Source organism: Cheilinus undulatus, linkage group 9 (assembly GCF_018320785.1).
Source record: "Cheilinus undulatus linkage group 9, ASM1832078v1, whole genome shotgun sequence".
NCBI lineage: Eukaryota > Metazoa > Chordata > Actinopteri > Labriformes > Labridae > Cheilinus > Cheilinus undulatus.
In genome coordinates, this window is record NC_054873.1 from 8,682,288 (window position 1) to 8,702,203 (window position 19,916).

Below are 19,916 nucleotides of genomic sequence, written 5' to 3' on the forward strand. Positions count from 1 at the left end.
GGGTGAAAGAGTTTCTACATATTGGTTTATTAACCATTGCAGAAACATAAAAAATGATTTTGGTAGTTACCATTGCTGTTAATTTAGGGCAACTGTGGCATAAACCTTGCTTTGGTAAGGGTTAGGGTGGTTTAACAAATGTGTTAAGCACTGTAAATCAGTTCTTGCAGGGGGAACAAAACCTCAAAGCACATCAGCACTGTATCAAATTAAACATAATGTGGTACTGAAGCTTTGTAGCAAGTCCTGTTAAAAATATCTACCCACTGTTAAAATCCATAGTGAAATCATCAAAATAAAGTTCATTAGCAGACTTATTGAGCTATATATATTATTATTATTATGTGCTCAAGTTCAGCTGAGTAAAAATGACTATTAGGTGAATTTAAATAAATGTTAAGATGTTTAAATCTTACATCTATGAAATGAAAATTCAGTTTTTGAACAGAAATTTAAATAATTACATTCATGAAGATGAGATTTGTTTTTTCAGGCAGTATACAACTCAAGCTCTACTCAGCTTATCCACTTCTGCTAAAAAGGTATTGTCATTTTGTCTTTTCAGCACACAAAGTAAAGGAACCATATTGATAGGGACTCAGATTGATAAGGATTCTCGATAAGGGCATCATTATCGATGAAAAGCAACAACCTCTGTGCCTAGTATTATTATTTTAACAGAAATATCTGTTGAAGCAATATTTTTCCATGGCCAATTTAGATACTACAGCCTCAAACTACTCAAGTTTAAGTGAGTAAAAATAATAACTTATTTGTATAACAATTTTAAAAACAGAGGTTTAGAAAGTCCTCAGGGCCGCACGTCCTACTTACAGCTGGTGGAGGGGACAGGAAGATTTAGATGGCTGAAGTTTTTATGTGATTTATTGTGCAGTCTTTCCATCTACCATTTCACATTTATCTGTTTACAGCTGCCGAAAACCAGCTAGTGGTGATTTGATACCAATCACAACATCATTAGACGATCTGATTCAAACTGTGACGGCTCAGGTCACACTGCCTCTACTGTCCCCCTGCAATGCTCTGAAACGGTCGCATTGCATCACAAATCTTTGGTATGACCTGGGCTTAACATGGGACAAAGTGGGCTGTAGGGTGGTAGTGGTTAGCACTGTGTCCTGACAGCAGGAAGGCTCCTGGTTTGAGTTCCTGTTGGACAGGGTCTTTCCGTTTGAGTTTGCATGTTCTCCAGGTACTTCAGTTTCCTTACACAAACCAAAGACATGCTCAATAGATTTAATTGGTGACTCTAAATTGCCCGTAGATGTGAGTGTGAATGACTTGTCTCTGTATGTCTGCCCTGTGATTGGCTGCTGGATGGTCTAAGGTGAACGGGACATGTAAGATGAATGTAAGATGTGGATAAGAATATTTATCTCTTTATTTCATTCAGTGGTCAGTTTTAACACGACTCCAGGTTTCAACTGTTAAAATTCTCCATTTTCATCCTATTTTTAATCATAAAACCATCTTTATATTGATCTTGAGTTGTCATCTCAAGATCAAGCAACTGAAGAGTATTTATTTTACAGATGAAGCAACATTTTATCATGAATTTAAATCTTAAATTTTATATAACTGTGCTTGTTTTAGCCTAATAGTTGTGTGCATACTGAAGTGGTTGTATGTGTGAGTCAAGTTTTGTTGTTCTTTTAATTTATTATCATAAATTAAGCAGACTTAATTTCCAATAAAGAAATGGGGTTAAAAGTGTGCTCACTGTAAACTTAAAAACAACTATATGAGATGATACATGGACTTAATTCTCTGTAAGAATAACGATCTTTAAGAAAAAGAACAGTTTCAATTTTTTATACCTACCTTTCAAAACGACGTCACATCCGTGTAGCAGCTGATTTCCTGATTGTGTTGTTAAAGGTTTGAATGTGGACAATAAATGAATGGGATTGCAGGTTTGTCTTGTGTTTATTTAACTGATCTCATAACAGTGAAATAATCTTAAAAATCATTAAAGTAAAACAATTAGAAAAAAAGCAAAAATTAAAGTTAACACTGACAACTTTAAACAGATTTGATTTAGGTATACAAAGTATTGTCCAGACGTGTAAGCAGAGTCCTTCATCGACAATGTCCTATTCCTCAATAATTGTGCGTAAAAAGGCCCCATTTTTTTCAACACTATGAAACAATTACAACAGCACATACATCGGGGATGTCCAAACTATGGCCTATTTTTAACTGCCCTCCATCGAATTCTAAAATGAAATATGGCCCTTACTGGAGCATAAAGCTTTTGTTAAACAGTGTTGTACTTCTTAGCTCAGCTCTGAGCTGTTGTGTTAATTCTGTAAACAAATGTTTTGACAGGGAGAGCTACTTTTTTTTCCAAGTATAAACCAAGAGGAAAATGATAAACATACTGCCAAACTACAAATAGCAAAATCTACATTAAAAATGCCCTGATGAAGTAAGACAAAAGGGCACCCATGCACATGAAAAATTTCTGAAAACTTTCTACAAATTGAACAAATAGGTCAAAATGATCAACCACTCAGTGTACAACTATAGTGGTTTTGTACAGAAAATGAGTAAGAAAACTCACTAGGAACACTAAAAGTACTGAAAGCGCTCGCTGTGGACTCAGTTCTTAACACAACCTTTAAAAAACAAATCAAAAGGAGATGCCCCAATCACTAACACCGATCTCCTGTGGTTGGTATGACCTCTGCAGCTGAGAGAGGAGAAGGCTGCGAGCATGCATATACTTCTATAACTGAATAGCCTGCCAATAAGTGTAAAGCACATTGGTATTATCAATCAGTGTAAGCGTCTTTTACTGACAGCAAAGACTGCTGCTGCTGGTCAGTCATACTTATCCATCAAAGCAGATGTGCCAATACCCCCGCAATTCTGTTGTGAGTCCCATTTTATTAAAAATACTTTGTATTTACACCAAATCCTGGCGGGTTCGAATGTGAGTTCTGGAGAAGGAAACGGAAGTTTTGTCGAGAAACATCATGAAATACAGTTGTTTTAAGGAATATTTTTTTGTTTTCGTAGTAATATAAAATTGTATTTGTTGGATATTACACAATTTCATCATTTTCTACAGCTCTGTTGTACTAAGGAAGTAAAATCATCCTATTGACTGAATGAGGATGACTTTTGTGGTTACACTGCCACCTGTTGGAGGTCTCTGCACACTGCAGGGCTAAGTAGACAGACCAGCTACTACATCAATATTTGATCACATCAGCAGAACTCATCCATAGATGATCAGTATCAGTTTTTAAAAACGTGATTGGGGCATCCCTGACAAAAATCAATCACATCAAAGAGCAGACAAACAGAAAACAAGACAAATCCATTTCCTAAACATGCTAGTTTCAGAGTTGGCTGATCTGCCCAAGGCCATTACAATTTGAATTTAATTGTTGTCTGGTTATAAGTAACCTAAGGGTTTCTGGGTTAAGTGAGAAAATACTTACAACAAATATAACATCTGTTAGTGCCTCTGATGAGGGAATAATCCCTTTTAAAAGAATTCATTTAATTGCTGGGCTGCTGTTGTTGCAGAACTGTTGCTTCACAGTTTTAAGGTTTCTGGTTTGAATCCTTATTATTTAGGGTTTTATTTGCATGGTGGTTGGATTTTCTCCCTGTACATGTGTGGGCTCTCTCCATGTACTCTAACCTCCTCCATCAGACCAAATACATTCTTTTTAAGTGTCTCTGAATTGTCCCTAGGGGCGAGTGGGAAAATTGTTTTTTCTCCATCCCTCAGCCATGACTTACTAGTGACCAGTCCAACATTTAACCTGACCCTAGCTGGGTTTAGATCCAGCTCCTTGCAGCCCCGAACTAGATATATGGATCAATGGTAGTGTAGTCTTTAATTTATGGAAATCCAAAGGTTATTTGAGAATTATTCAAAGATGATAGCCTCGTGTCTTTTTGCCAACTTCAACTTCAGCATCACCTTTTTGTAGGTTCTTGCAGCTTTGTCATTTTAAGACTGGGAGTCTCCCTTTCCTGAATGTTAACGACTACTAGCTAAGAGCAGAACTTTGTCCAGCAGATTAAATTTAGGAGAAAGAACTGGCGAGTCTTTAGAAGGCACGTAAAGTAAAAGGAGCTCAGGATCGTATTTTACTTAGTTTTGACAATACCAGATACCACTTTGGTTACAAAACTGAACAACACTGCCAGAAAACAATGAATGCTGTCCTGTTTGTCTAATGACTGCTTTGTTCTGAATGGAAAAGGCTGCTCGATTATGGCAAGAATCACAATTTCTGCCATATGGATTTTAGCAATGCTGTCACCAGTAGTGTAAACACTCATCCTGTGGTGCACATGGGTTGTAAACAATGCCACCGTTAGTGTAACAAATCGATTTGTGACCGACAACTGCTCAGGCTGAGGCTATTCATTGCTCTGACACTAAGAGCAGCCAGATAACAAGCTGCACATCACCCGTTTATGTCTGTCATTAATACGAAACACAGAAATAAAGAAAAGACTTGCCCTATCCTCTCAAAGTTTAACGTCTATAATAAAAGCAACATACAGCAAGAGTGCTCACTTTGCAGACTGTCTCCGTAGGCCTGTCTGGGGCTTTAGCACAATCTGGATTCAAGACAGGTTGTCTTTAGCACAGCACTGCAGGAGCTCGTATTAAAAATGCTGAAAGAACTTTTAAAAGGTATGTTTTAACTGCTAGTTTTAAGTCCACAATTATTAAAAGAAGCACGCTGAGGATATATAAAGTCAAAGAAGCAGCCGTAGACTCTGTAGTAGCATAAACTCAATGATACTGCTGCTATAGCTAAGCTAAATCAATGATAAACATGGAACCGTTGACAAATCCTTCACAATAAAAGTCCATAGTAGGTTTTCCCTGAGTGCTTTTATCGAGAACGTCCACATGAGGAAATGTGTTGTTTTCAGTGGCAGCTTGATACACCTCAAAAAAAGAGGAATGAAACTTAAAACTATCGTTTCAGTTCTAAAGAAGTGAACAAAGAGACTTATAAAAACACAGTTCTGTAAGCTTAGCCTCAAATATGACTTTAATGCCATCACAGGTTTGTTTTAGGGAAGAAGGGGGTTGTAACCCCTGAATATGCATTTAAATGCATTATTGCTTTTATTTTGTAATACCAAATTATGTCTTTACTGTGAAGGCCAAAAACAAACAAACAAAAAAACACGTAATTTAATATTCAGCCCACATCAACCAGGCCTCCTCCATCAGCTGCGCAGGGCTTGACATTAACTTTTGTTGCTCACCAGCCACCATGGCTAGTGGTAGTTAGTAGCCACTCAGTGTTTCTACTATCCACAGTTTTTTTGTAGGTAAATATGTGTTATATGCCAAATTATTATAAATAACAGTATAAATTATATCAGTAATTATCAATAACATTCCCTGCAAATATAGACGTGTCAGATGTTCAAAAAAACATTTTATGTGTGCATTTGCAGAAGTTTTAACATGTATTTGTCCCTCGATAAAAATATGATATTAAGGCATAATAATCAACCCATATTTTTAAATAACTCACATGTGAGCAACAGAGACAGACAAACAGACAGTGCTGATGTTCTGATCCTCCACGGACAGAGAGGAGTTTTAAAGGAGGAGGAGAAAGTTCAGGTCTATATTTATCCTCCAGTATTCTGAAACTTTTGCCCTCAACAGATAGACGCTTTAAGTCTACACTGCCACTATGCTGGATGCATTTAGGTGTGTAGGTGTTTTTGTGTGTCATTGTTGTGCAGCATTGAAGCTGCTTGAGCTGCTTAAAGACACAAATGAACAGAGAGATGAGCCATTATTTAGTTATTTGGGGGAAATACGACACTTGTATGTGCAGATCGGCCTCATTTTAACAAACTTCTAAATCATAAAGACTGGTGCTGATAAACAAGCATTGTCAGAGTGAAGCATAGGCCAAGATGCTGATAAATTCCACCAGTCATAGTGGATAGTTGGGGTCTCTCTGTTATCTGCCACATTTGGCTAGTTGGCAGGTGTAAATGTCAAGCCCTGGCTGTGCATGTGAGCAGGACGGTGTGGCGCTAGACTAGCTAAAACATAAAAATCAAGAGGCTTTAGTGGTTACATTTTCCTGTGAAAAAATACTGCTGTCAGCAGACATCTTAGTTGAAATAAAACTAGAGTAAAAAGCATTTTTAAGTTTGTATGTGCTTTGAAATTGTGCTACCACATTACAACTGTGATGACTAGAAACATGCATGCAGCCTCTTTATAAAAGGTAATCATACAGCCTCATAAAATCATACTATCATTGTAGAAATTAATGTTCCATAGGTAGGTCAGCTGAGACATACTTGAGGCAAAAAGACATGAGTCTACCAGCTTTGATTAAAAATCTAATAACATTAAAGCAATTTGATTTCCATAAATTAAAGACTAAACTGCTACCACCTGGGTAGACAGGCATCGAGCCCAAATCCTTGCTCCCAGAGAATTGCGTGTTAACACCCCAGATCCTGATAGAATTGCAAACAATCATATAAATTCTGAGCTTCTTAGTGATGCTCTGCTTTTTCAAGTTAAGTAAGCTCCATAAACAGAAAGGTGAGAAGGCCCTGGAGTCAATACAAAAGGCTGAGCCAAGATATGAATGAACCCAATTCGAAATTACCCGAGCATGGAAAGGCCAGTTAAGAAAAAATATACCAGACAGATTAAAGCTGGCAGCAGCGCTTGCCATTTGAATAATCCTAATCTTTACACACAACTTTTTATCTCTCCTGATAAATTCAGAGAACATGTTTTCAATATTCCAGGCTTCAATTTTTGATAGCAAAAAGGAAATCATTTGCAGTAGAGGTAAGAGAGCGCCAACTGTGCACGTTTGGACCCCACCGGTGCACCCCATGAGGGGTGGGTGGAGACCTGACCAATGATTTAAATCTCTCTGAACAGCACATATGATCTGTGACATATTTAGCTTCCAGAGACTGGTCAGACTAGTGGAAACTTTGATTTCTCGCATAGTCGTGCAAATCTGACACCACCTTACAACCTTCTGTGTTGAATTTACTTTTTTCCGTACGTGTTACTGAAGCGTTCAATCAGGTAATCGCCTGCTGTGACAGGGGGGTATTTGTCAGAACCGTCGCAGCAGGTGATGAGAGCGTCGTCGTCTGGATGGACAAAAAAAGCCATAGACTGACGTGTGCGGTGGTCTCCAGGAGGGGGCAGCAACACTCTATGGAGCTGAGAGAGAAGACAGTCAACATGGGCAGCCAAATAAGCCAAGCGTCACCCATACAGTGCTGCCAGAAAGTATTCAGGCCCCCTTCAATTCGATTTTCTACGTTGCAGGTCGATGATTCAGTAAAAAAACAAACAAACAAAAAAAATAAACATTTTTTTTTCGTGTATTAATCTACACTCAGCACCCCACCATTACAAAGTGAAAACAGAATTTGAGATTAAGGTTCCTTTCATTTCTCCTGATCTTTGCTGAGATGTTTCTATACCTTGATAGGAGTTCACCTGTGGTATATTAAATTGATTGGACATGATTTGGAAAGTGGGGGGGCTTAGTAAGAGAGATGGCCAAGAACCTGGTAGTCACTCTAACTGAGCACCAGAGATCCAGTGTGGAGATGGGACATTGTTCCAGATGGACAACCATCACTGCAGCCCCTCGCTGATCTGGGCTTTATGCCAGAATGACTAGACGGAAGGCTCTCCTCAGTGCAAAAGCAGTTTTTTGTAAACTTCAAGCGGGCCTTAAATTCTGGGAGAATTTCCTAAGGAATTCTGGAGGCCACTATGCTCTTGAAACCCTTTAGTGCAGCAGCGCTTTTTCTAGCCTTCCCCAGATCTGGGCCTTGCAACAATCCTCTCTGAGCTCTGCAGGCAGTTCCTTTGACCTCATGGCTTGGTTTTCGCTCTGATATACATTGTCAGCTGTGAGGTCTTCTATAGAGAGGTGTTTGCTTTTCTAAATCATGCCCAATCAATTTAATTTACCACAGGTGGACTCCAATCAAGGTGTACAAACCTCTCATCGATCAAAAGGGAGGAACCTCTAAATTTCAAGTGTTTTTGCAAAGGGTCTGAATACTGTTGTCTGCTTGTTTTAAACCTACAATGATTCAAAGTGTTAAATGAGATCATAGAAGCAGCTCCACTGGACCTTTCAGAACTGTATTTGTTCAACCTTATGAAAACAAATACTTTTTTTTTATATGATAGAGGTTTTTGATTATGTACAAAGGAACTCGACTTACCACAGAGACAAACCGATCGCTGGTCCAGCGCTGCATCAGGTCAGCGATGTTGACGAGGACTGCTCCAGGGATGCAGGGAGCGTTGACAAATTCACCAGAAACATTTTTTACCTAGAGGTTAAAAAGTGATAAAACTTAACAGAAATAAAACGTCGCTGCATGGACTAAGTTGAAAAAATGGTTTAAGTAGCGTGCTTAGTTTGAAGGAAGGTGGTTTCAGGGATTCAGTATTTTCTTAAAGTGGAAATTTAGACTGTGGGTATTTTTATTTACAGAGGTTTTGGTAGCGTTACCTGCAGTCCTTCAGAGCTCTGAAACAGCAGGGTGATGCTACCGTAATCTGAATGCTCTCCACATCGAAGTTGACCCTCCTTGGCCTCCTCAGTGTTCACTGGTGGGTAGTACAGAGATCGCAGGGTTGTGGCGTTCACACTCTCTGAAGGAGAAACAACATTGCTTGTTACCCTGCCTCATCTACTGTACTAAATATTCCTCAAGTATAGGGTGTTAGCTTTTAATCACAATCGTGACAGTTGATTCATGGACTGTATGTTATTTAAGAATTAGTCAAAATTCTTTAATCACATAATAACCCAAATATCATATTTCTTAAAGAGTTGTGGGGAATTTAGACAAAAGCAGAATTCAATGATTTACAAAACATTGAAACCCTGTATTCATTTAAGAATAGCAGAGACAACATATCAAGTGTTAATGCTCTCCAGATCGAAGCTGACCCTCCTTGGCCTCCTCACCGTTCACTGGTGGGTAGTACAGAGCGCGCAGGGTGGTGCCATTTGCACTCGCTGGAGGAGAAACAAAGTCTCTGTTAAGGCCTGTCTGCTGTTATGTCTACTGATTTTGACCCACATGCTAAGAAGGCTAACTACCAAAACACAGAAACACAAAGAATTGTTGCAACAAATCAGCTGATTTCGCCTAAAATTTATATTTGACATCACATATATGACTTCTATGAGCTGCTTTCTAATAAAGTAGTGTTGAAAAACATTTGTTGAGAGATCATTTTTCTTCCCTTTTTCATTTATTTGTGTGTTTGTGTCAGAGTTTAAATCAATAATTCTATCAGTAAAGGGGTTTTACTTGCATTGGTAAGTGCTCATTTGTAATTCAAGAATATTATATAAAAAAGAATAAATCCATACTGACATTATGAGGAAAATTTACTATTTTCTTGATTTGTGAATCAAACAGGCAAATGTGTATTTTATGATGCTGAATTTTATCAATATTACTTAAATATATCTAAAATTTCTAGCAATTTTGAAAGCAATGTATGAGTTATGTTTTACTTAAGTCCCGAGGGGGTGGGGCAGCTTTTGTAAGATACAAGTAAGAGTGGCATGAAGGAAAAAGGGAACTGCTGACTTGAAGGTGGGAACCAGCTTAAAGGGATACTTCAACTTTTTGGCAAATTCGCCCATTTCCATAATTCCTATAGTCTTAGTAATAGGTTCGTTACCTTCAGTTGTCGGTGCAAGCTGTTTTTAGATCGCCGCTGCCGAGTTCGGACCTGCTGTGCCAACTCAATTTAAGCAGATGGTATTCCAGCTTTCCCTCATCAAACACATCAAATACACAATCCACCAAATCCAAAACGCTCTCGTGGACAAGTTGTGACCTGTACATTCACCATGCTATGAAATAATCATGGAATATTACGAGACGGAGATGTTTTAAAGCTAAATGCAAAGCCGGAACTACACTCCAGACATGGCTGCTGCACTGTGTCACTCTGCCCAGTGGTTTACTCAAGAAATAGTTCCGAGTATTTGCTTCATGTGTTGTAATGTTACATAAGTGTACGTTATTATTTCATAGCGTGGTGAATGTGCAGGTCACAACATGTCCACGAGAGCGTTTTGGAGTTGTTGGATTGTGTATTTGATGTGTTTGATGAGGGAAAGCCGGAATACCATCTGCTTAAATTGAGTTGGCACAGCAGGTCTGAACTCGGCAGCGGCGATCTAAAAATAGCTTGCACCGTCAACTGAAGGTAACGAACCTATTACTAAGGGACCATAGGAATTATGGCAATGGGCGAATTTGCCAAAATGTTGCAGTATCTCTTTAAAAATGCTTATTTTGTAAAATACAGGGTATAACATTATTTTTCAATTGTAAAAAGGCAGGAGTGCATGTACAAAATGACTCACTAAAGTCAATAAATCCAATCCTTTGTTAATGTGAAAGCATTTGCACCAGTCCCTGTGGTGGTGATTATTTTTATGTTCATTTAAGTCAACAACATGCAGTTTCAGTGCAGGGATTGACTGGCAAACAGTCCAGGGTGTACCATGATTCTCGCCTGGATAGGCCCCAGCCCCCTACAACCCCAAAAGGAATAAGCAGTGTAGAAAACAGAGATGGATGCTCCGTAAAAATGGTTAAATTAGGATATTAAATTAACTGGTGGAAGATTGATGAGACAGTTAAACTAATTATTATCATCACCATTATATATATATATTAAACACAAGTCTGAAATCCTGGTGGCTTCCTGCCACAGTAGTTTCAGTTAATAGTTGCTGAATCCTGTCAAAGATTTCCCCTGGCATTTGGCTGAGTGTAGGCTGTGTTTTTTAACTACATTGTATGTAGGCTGTTAAGGGTTATGCTCATGTAGAACTACTCAGCTGAAGTGATGAGTAAGCACATTAAGTACGATATTATCTGCAAAGAGGAGACAAGGTTGGAAGAGCTAGCTGCCGACTTCAGCCACACTCCACTCACCACACAAATCATATACTCATTGACACAATAACCTTGTGATGAATAAGACTGTTTCTTGGGCATTTTCTCCACTGTAGTCTAGTCATTTAAACACAATTTATATGCACATTTAGCTGGATAGGGCAGTAGCTGTCTGGGAAGATTCTTAGTTCGAAATGTTGTGCGATCGGGTTTTCGCCATATGAAGTTTCCACACCTACTAATTACAACACGGTAGTCAAGCATTCAGATTCCAGTGAGGCTGACTCATAACCCTAATAGTTGACCTAACAAGGAACCAAAGCTGTTTCAAAGTGTTGCCTGACCATCACTGCATATCTCAGCACTTAATATTGGTACATGGGTCCAATGAGTATACACACTTGGATGCAGCCAATTTACACAAACTGGTATTAAATATACATCTGGGTAGCTGATGGCTTGGTGGTTTGGTCACACCCCATATATGTGAATGGGGTGGGTTCACATCTGGCCTTCATATGCAAGTAAATCTTTCACAAAGGGCATCTTATGCACTAGAATTTATTTCTATAAATACATCTACAGTATTTTGGCTCAAATGAAGGTTTTAATCAGTCTTTCATACTCTCTGCATTCTGTTGTTATTTGACATAATCTGTAAAATTGTAATTTTTTAATTGTCTGAGTCAACTGTATGTGCCCATATTTTTTTAAGGTTTCTTGTTTTTATAACGCTGCAAGGCACATTTCCCCGTGTGACAATTAAGTTAGAGTGACTTAAAATACTTCTTGGTTATTTTTTGGACATTTGAGAACACTATCTTTCACTTAGGAGAAACACTAATCAAAATTGGACAATCAAAATAATCGTTCCTTGCTTCCCTATTTTTACCTACTTCCTATATTGCCATGAGTCTTGAGAAACACTTCTGGTTCCAGATCAAGACTGTGGGCCATCACCCTGAGAACCCGAAGACTCAGCTCTTTACAACGCTGGAAAAAGTCGGTGTGGATGTCCTTAAACTCCTCTGATGGCCATTTCTACAGCAAGACATAACCGGGAAAAAGGATTGTTTAGTTTCCAGCATAAAAATACAAGCGTTTGTTTATGTAAGAATTCTGATTAAATAACATCATAGACATGGACTGAGCAGAAACTATGAAATGGTGACACTAAATCACATGAGTCAGTGCTGTGGTGTTTTCGGTTTTGCTATTTTCTTTTTCCTGTATTGTGTAAGTGACATTTCTAGACTGATTTAGAAGTCAGGGCACAAAAAGGAGAGTTAGTGGAAGTAAAGGAGACTGGGATGGCTGCAACAAGTTGTATTCCAACAATCAAATTCTGTGACAACAACAAACCAGCAATATCTGGTCTTAAGCGAGGGCAAAAGATTTACGGCTCCTCTTGTAGGCTGGCTCCAGTAGGTCATAAACCCTGCTTCCTCCATGCTAACAGATGGGGCGTGATGGCTAGATATTTTCCACACCGGTTTGCGCTCAAGTCCGTTTTTAAAAAGACAAAGCACTTTAAGTTAAAAGTTAAATGTGTGTTTTCACTATCAGCACCAGTATGACATCAATGCAGCGATGCCTCTCAACAATCTCAACTCTGACTCCAAATACACAATGTGTCAGTGCCCATCATGGGAGTATTTTGGCTTTATCTTGGTACCATGGGAGGTGACTGAGGCATATTGTCCATCTTATTACATAGTCTATAGTCTGATATCAATCACACCTGAGTCCCTAGTTACTGAAAGGGACCATAATGTTGGAAGATGTGCAGAGCAAGAGTGCATATGGGCTAAAGACTGTATAAAAACTCAGCAATGAGCTCCATGCATGATCACAACATAATGTTTTTTTCATGCGTTTTTTTTTTTTTAACAACATTATTGTGTTCATAGTCTCATATGCCAATACTATGTTTTCTTTATCTGTTTTATCATGAAAAGCACTTTGGTCAGCTAAAGGGAGTTTTACATGTGCTATTGTTAAGTTCAACCCATCCAGACTCACCCATTCTGGGTGAAAATGATCCATCGTAATGAACGGTGCCACACGGAGCTTGAAATATGAAAACCGTACGCTTAAATGGTAGCAAGTGAGCGGTCATGTCTTTGACCCTTTTACACTTCATAGTCATAGCCCTAATTTGAGTAAAACTTGCAAGTGAATGATGGGAGGAAGGGCATTTTTTTCCTGAAAAAGATAGTGCTATGATCTACTGAATCATGGGAAATGTATTCACTCAGTTTGCAGTTGTGTTAAATAACTGATCTAAGTGTCAATCACAGTTATTGTGATGATATTTTGAGCCATAATCAAGCAGTTCTAGTCAGTCCGATGGGAAAGACTGCAAATATACCAACTTATAAAAAGTGCACAGTTTTCTACTGAGAAGTCCTTACACAGTTAATGATTTAACAACAGAAAAACAGTAAACACTGATAGAGTCTGGGATTCAGTCTATGCCAGAAACATGCCAGAGAGATAGCACTCTCACAACCAGCTCACACGTTTTTTATTGGCTGTTCACAACAGCACCAAGTCAGACTATACAAGCAAAGTCTTGACACATCTTGGCCAACACCCTGGTCACACCTAAAGTGTGATCCTGACCGCTCATCATATGCTGATGTCAACACTATCTTTGCAACTGTGTGCAAGTTCACGGGTCATGGGGGGGGGGGGCTGGTCAAAGAGGATGAATCATTACTACAAGGAGCTCTATGTGATTCCAGCAGTCTTTTGCTCAGACACAAAGAAAAACAGTAGAATTTTTTAGAGTTATCAACTCGTCCCGATGTATCAAGAGGAGACCAGTTCTCCTTCAAATAGAACTTAAGATATAAGTATGATAGAGTGTCAAGAAAATCACTGTATGCACACATAAATCCCTGGAGGGAAAAATGGCAGGGCTTATTAAATGTCCCTCTAGTAATTGATGATACAAGCAAATGCTCTCCTATAGGTGTCAGGATTGATGCTGTTGACGTCTAGTCAGGATGTCAAACTAGACAACGCTGCAAGAACAATTCTGACACACTATTCTTGTTGTGGGGTGTCTTGGACACGCCATCAGTTATGCCACACTACAAGAGAATTTGTGGCTCCTGACACTCATAATCTGGCTTGACAATGAGCTGCAACATTGCAGTCAGAATTCAGCCAAAATCTAGCTGAATTCGTGTCGTCATAACCAGCCTTTGTTGCACACGCTCAGTTCAACCTTCTAAGACAGAAGACAGATTGAAGAACTATTGCTCCATTAGCTGAGAATAGTTTGTTCGGGCACAGATGTTAGTTTCAATGAGCTGCATTTTTGTCATACTCTCCAAAACCTTATTATGAGTTCATCAAATAGTTAGTGAGGCTGAATGCTAGCTTTGTTTACGTTAATGACATAGTTATCATGGTCTATGACAGTGTGTCCGAACAGCACAGGACTATTTGTCATGGCCAACAAAACTAATGTCATTTACAGAGTAGAATAATAAAAAGCTGAAGAAAGTTCATGTTTATCACTTAGTGAGAATTAGAACATCTGGAGCATTTATATGGGAACTTTAGTTTGACTTGTGTTCTAGTCAAACAAAAAAGTAATTCTATCATTTCACTATTTTTAAATATCTGATAAAATAATACTAATTTTAGATACATTTTATACTAAACTAAATATTTTCTGACATCAAGCGGGACAAAAGTAGTAGTGAAAGGGATAAGGTAATGTAATTAGATACATTGCAGCTTTTCCTCAGGCATTGCATCACTTGTAACATCTAAATACTTCTTTTCAAAGTAAATATTTAGACACATCTCATCATTATCTTTAGAAATAAACAGCTAACTCAGCTAAGTGTTGTTACATTTTGTTACAGTAAATAGTCTCTGGGTAAATAAAAGCACTAAGTGTTTCAACCCTCACCAGCCTAACCTTTTCTGTACTATGACCACAGCACTGATGACACAGAGGGATTAGGTCTACAGTCTCTTTTGTGTTATGTAAATGAACTCAAGTCAAACTTTGACTCTCATTACTATGTCTGGTTGAAGGGAAGTCACGTTGAATGCCTCCTTGAGGTCCCCGGGTCTTTGTGGATTCAACCTGTGAGGCAATATGACGTGAATTAAAACCATTAAAACACGTAGATAAAGAACAATTGTTGTTATTGTAGCTAACATTGATTCCTACCTCTCAGTCTCCAGAGACACCCAGCCGTGGTTTGTCCTCTCAAAATTATTCCTACTGAATGGAGACTTTAATTCATTCGGTTTCAGAAAGAACTCCCTGGAAACGTCCATAATCCGAGTAATCTATTCAGACCAAATAAAATGTGTCATTTAAAGGTTTCATAAGAAACCTAATTAATAATTTCACATGGGAACTCACCTCATCCTGACTTATTCCGGTATTCTTCAGAAAAACGAAACCAACTTCAGTAAACGCTGTTTTCAGCTCCTTGCTAAGGTTCTCCAGATGCTCGTCTGAAACTTTCTTCTGGTCGATGTTGTAGGGACCAAAGTCCACAACTGGAATACTCATTTTAAAAGACCGAAGAGTATGAACGAGTCTGCCCCGCCATACAGACAGCAACATCGAGAAAAATGCTAACGAGCTAGCAAAGCTGCTTCTGCTGCTTCTTTATCTTCTTGTTTTTTTTTTGGCAGGTGGCAACCAGCGTTAAAGGTGCATTACCGCCACCTACTGTGTTGGAGTGTGGACCAGAGTAACTACCCGTGTTCAACCAATCACTACTGAAAATAATAATCTAAATTAAAAAGAAAAAAATAAATATATATAACTAGAAAAAAGAAGCTACCCCACTGACAGCAACCCACTCGCTAAACCACAATGCCCCAGTCTAAGCCTTGTCAGCTTGACGTCCTCTGCCCTCATCATACACACTCTCTTTATGGGTCGTACTGATGGCTGGATTCGGAACAGTTTCCTCCCACTGCTGTCTCCTTCCCACTCCTGCTGCCACTGGTGGTGGATTCTTTTATTAATGATGCTGCAACTTTCCATTTCTCCTAAAGGGACTCTGACATCCACCTCATTCCTGCCCAGACTGCACTTTGCTGCCCTATCTGTCACCTCATTCCCCTCTATCCCTAAATGTCAAGCACCCACATAAACCCAATAGTACACACCCTCCTCTCCAGCTTAGACACCGGCATCAATACCTCCCCAACTATATCCACTCTAGCATTACCTCCCTCGGCTTCCCTCAATGCCATTAGAGCTGACAGAGAGTCTGTACATAAAACCACCTGATCCAGCCCCCCATCCTCAACCCACCACAGGGCCCACAGTAGTGCTATCAGCTCTGCTGTAAAAATAGAAACTCCATCAGACAGTCTCTTGCTTTGGCAGATGTGGACATGTGGAATATATATTCCAAATCCTGCTTTCCCACTCTCTGGGTCTCTTGACCCATTTGTGTAGATCTTAATACACGTCCCCCCATCTATTCTCAAGGTATCTCACAACCCTTTCTGTCACATTTCCTATCACTCCCTCTTGTATTAGCTGTTTAACTAACATATCCACATCTGCCTCAGCCCATAACCACCGTGGGACAGGTGGGCAGCACACAGTGGGTGCTACACTAACCTCCTCAAGGCCCAGCTCCTCTATGTATTTTCTAACAGATTCTACAAAACTGACCCTATTAAGTCTACTCTGCCCATTCTCAAATTCCCAGCATTAAGTCATCACGACATTTGAAGGAAGAGATGATGAGAATCCTTTCAATTTAACCCAATAATTGAGTGCCACTTTCTCACGCCGCAGCCTCAGTGGGGTCTCCCCTACCTCCACCAACAGCGCAGAGATTGGCGTTGTCCGGAAAGCCCCAGTGCACAGCCTCAGGGCTCTGGCCTGCACTACATCCAGTTTTGCAAGATTAGTCTTGGCTGCTGAACCATATGCCAGACAACCATAGTCAAAGATGGATCTAACCAGCGCCTTGTAAATCATCAACATTGCAGACCTATCTGCCCCCCAAGGACAACCAGTCAGACATCTCAAGATATTGATTACCTTCTCACACCTAGTCACCATCTTGTCCACATGCACTTTATATGTTAATTTCTCATCCATCCATAGCCCCAAAAATTTAAAAACCTTTACTTTGTCCAGTAGTGACCCGTATAACTTGAGGCCCTCACTGCCTACTGTCCTTTTCCTGCCAAAAATCACATAATTTGATTTGGCGACAGAAAGCCTGAACCCCCACTTATCAGCCCACTCCTGCACCTTATTAAGGGCTCTCTGCATCTCTTTCATCAGATACTCTACATTTCACCCTCTCCTCCAGATTGCTCCGTCATCCGCAAATAGGGATCTACCAAAGTCTTCACCCAAATCATCAAACATATCATTAATCATTATATTAAAAAGAACTGGGCTGATAACACTGCCCTGCAGGGTACCATTATCTACAGCTACAATGTTAGAATAGCTTCCTCCCACTTTCACCTGAATAGTGCGACCTGCCAAAAACTCCCTAATCCAGTTCAACATTCTGCCTCTAATCCCTGCATTATACAATTTAATACCAAGTCCTTCTTTCCACAGCATATCATATGCTCTCTCAATATCCAAGAACGCAGCTATCACTACCTCCTTGTTGACCAACGCTTTTTTGATATCTCTAACAAAAGAACAGCATCCATTGTCCCCCGTCCTTGCCTAAATCCGCTTTGGTATGGGGCAAAATACCCTCTCTGCTCTAGAAAGTGCACCAAACGATCAGTCACCATTCTCTCCATTATCTTACAAATAACTGCTGTAAGGGCAATGGGCCTGTACGATCCAGGGCTACTGGCCTCCTTTCCTGGCTTCAGAATTGGGATTACTACTGCATGCATCCATTCTGCTGGCACACCTTCTTCCCATACTGTGTTTATAAGAGCTAACATCTCCTCTAGAGCCTCTTCATTCATTTGCTTGAACACCTCATACCCTAAACCATCTCTCCCTGGGGTGGTATTACGGCCTCGCCCTATAGCACGTTTTAGCTCGTGCATAGAGAAAACACATTTACTCCATCGCTATTATCTGTGTCTTTGTTGAGCTTGTGCCCTTCCTGCGCAATCAGCTGCTCTCTCCTCAACTTTCCTTCACTGTCCACATTGCTAGCACTGTGCACTCTCTGATAAGTTTTAGCTAACAAATCTGCCTCTCACCCCCCTCTATTAATACTGGCATAGACTTACCTCTGTTTACCCCGGCCATTTTATGAATCATGCCCCATATCTGTCCTACAGTTGTTTCTCTTCCGATTGTGTCACAAAACTTGCGCCATCTTTCCCTCTTAGCCTCTTTAATAACCTTCCTAGCCTTTGCTCGCTGCCTTTTATATTCTATAACATGGCTCTCAACTGGGCTTCTCCTAAGCTGCCTATACGCTCTGTTGCGGGCCCTCACTGCCTCATTGCAAGCCTTGTTCCACCACGGGACTATTTTCCTCTCTCTTCTCCCTTTCTTGGCTGAAGCAGCCTCTCTAACTGCCTCTGCTACTACACTGCAAAAGGACCTCCACCATGCCTCTACACTCCCCTCACTCATCACCCCTCCCAAACCTTCACGGAGTTTCTTTCTAAACTTGTCCCAATCAGCTTTTAGATAGTTAAACCCTGCTACTGCGCTGCTCTCCTCCACCTCCAGATATCTTCCAAACCTGCCAAGAATTGGGAAGTGATCGCTCCCCATAGTATACCTGTCCATAAGGTCCCATTCTCCACACCTGGCTAACTCCGCTGATGCAAAGGTAAGGTCCAGGCATGACAGATTACCATTACCTACCTGAAACCTAGTTGCTCTACCATCATTCATCATCACGAGTGAGTGGGAGTCTAAGAAATTCTCTACTACTGCCCCATTCTTGTCTTTATTTTTGCTACCCCACGGTGGATTATGTGCATTAAAGTCTCCTGTCCACACCACTGGGGGGGCGCAACTGCCCCATCACCCCATCCAATTTTTCCACCTCCAGCTGAAGACAGGGGTTGTAATAATTAACCACAGTGAACCTACCAGCAGAACTCCACACCTCCACTGCTACCACCTCAAGATCTGAATCCACCTTCACTCTCCTATGCTGAATTCCTTCTTAAATGAAGGTGGCACATCCTCCCCCCAGGTGTTCCCTATCCTTTCTCATACACACATACCCTGAGATCACAAAATCTAACACAGGTTTCAGCCATGTTTCCTGCACACAAATTACCCCTGGCTTCTCTTTAAAAGCACCAATAAACCTTTTTAATTCTTGCCCATTTGCAACTAAACTCCACGCATTCAACTGGAGAATAAAAAACATAAATAGCCTAAATATCATCTGCAATTATCCCTTGCATTCTCTCAGTTTTGCCCTCTCTCTCCTGAGAACACTTGGCTATAGAGAGCAGATGGGTCCACTCCACCGATACCAAGAAACCTTTCAGCAGCCTGCACCACACTTCTTACCATGTCAGAATTATTTTTGGTTTGCTTGACTCCACATAGCACTTCAACAATGAAAGCAAGGAAATCCACTTTATTCACCACCACGGTCTCCTCTGTTGCATGAGCTACTTGTGGGGTAACCCTCCTTCCTGTCCTTTCCTCCCCTGTTCCTCCTCCTTCTCTGACCTTCTTTAGAGCTTCAGCATAAGACACCCCTCTATTCACTTCCCTGTACTGCTGCACACTCTTAGCCTGCTTATACATCTCACACTCTGAACTGCCAGCGATGTGTCCTCCTCCACAGCTACCACACTTGACTTCCCTGTTCTCACAGTCAGAGATTTCATGTTCTCCACCACACTTACCACACCTCCTGGTTCCATGACAAGTAGCTGCAATGTGGCCATAGCGCTGGCATTTATAACACCTTAAAGGTGGCCTGCGATACGGATGCACTTCAAAGGACAGACATCCCAAGAAAACT

The 19,916-nt window shown here is 40.2% G+C and overlaps 1 protein-coding gene across 2 annotated transcripts; it reads right to left on the minus strand.

Annotated features, from left to right (window-relative positions):
- Positions 1–37: 37 nt before the first annotated feature.
- On the minus strand, positions 38–16,017 carry LOC121514874 (UPF0676 protein C1494.01-like). Of its 2 annotated transcripts, XM_041795257.1 has the most exons (8): positions 15,371–16,017; positions 15,173–15,294; positions 15,019–15,085; positions 11,871–12,015; positions 9,015–9,065; positions 8,553–8,695; positions 8,260–8,370; positions 38–7,234 (listed from the first exon to the last, which is right to left on the minus strand). In XM_041795257.1, exons 1-8 carry the CDS (start codon positions 15,575–15,577, stop codon positions 7,055–7,057), a joined length of 1,026 nt encoding a protein of 341 aa, XP_041651191.1. In that variant the 5' UTR covers positions 15,578–16,017; the 3' UTR covers positions 38–7,054. The 2 variants fall into 2 exon arrangements, with proteins under 2 accessions (XP_041651191.1, XP_041651192.1); XM_041795258.1 differs by lacking the exon at positions 9,015–9,065 and having other exon boundaries at positions 15,371–16,008.
- Between the last annotated feature and the right edge of the window lie 3,899 nt (positions 16,018–19,916).

Bases quoted from the DNA above. Each gene is read 5' to 3' on its own strand.
- LOC121514874 (XM_041795257.1), bottom strand. From the start codon at position 15,577: ATGTTGCTGTCTGTATGGCGGGGCAGACTCGTTCATACTCTTCGGTCT. The intron at 15,086-15,172 runs GTAGGAATCAAT...ATTGCCTCACAG, and splicing joins GTGTCTCTGGAGACTGAGAG to GTTGAATCCACAAAGACCCG. The intron at 8,696-9,014 runs GTGAGGAGGCCA...TTTCTCCTTCAG, and splicing joins GTACTACCCACCAGTGAACG to AGAGTGTGAACGCCACAACC.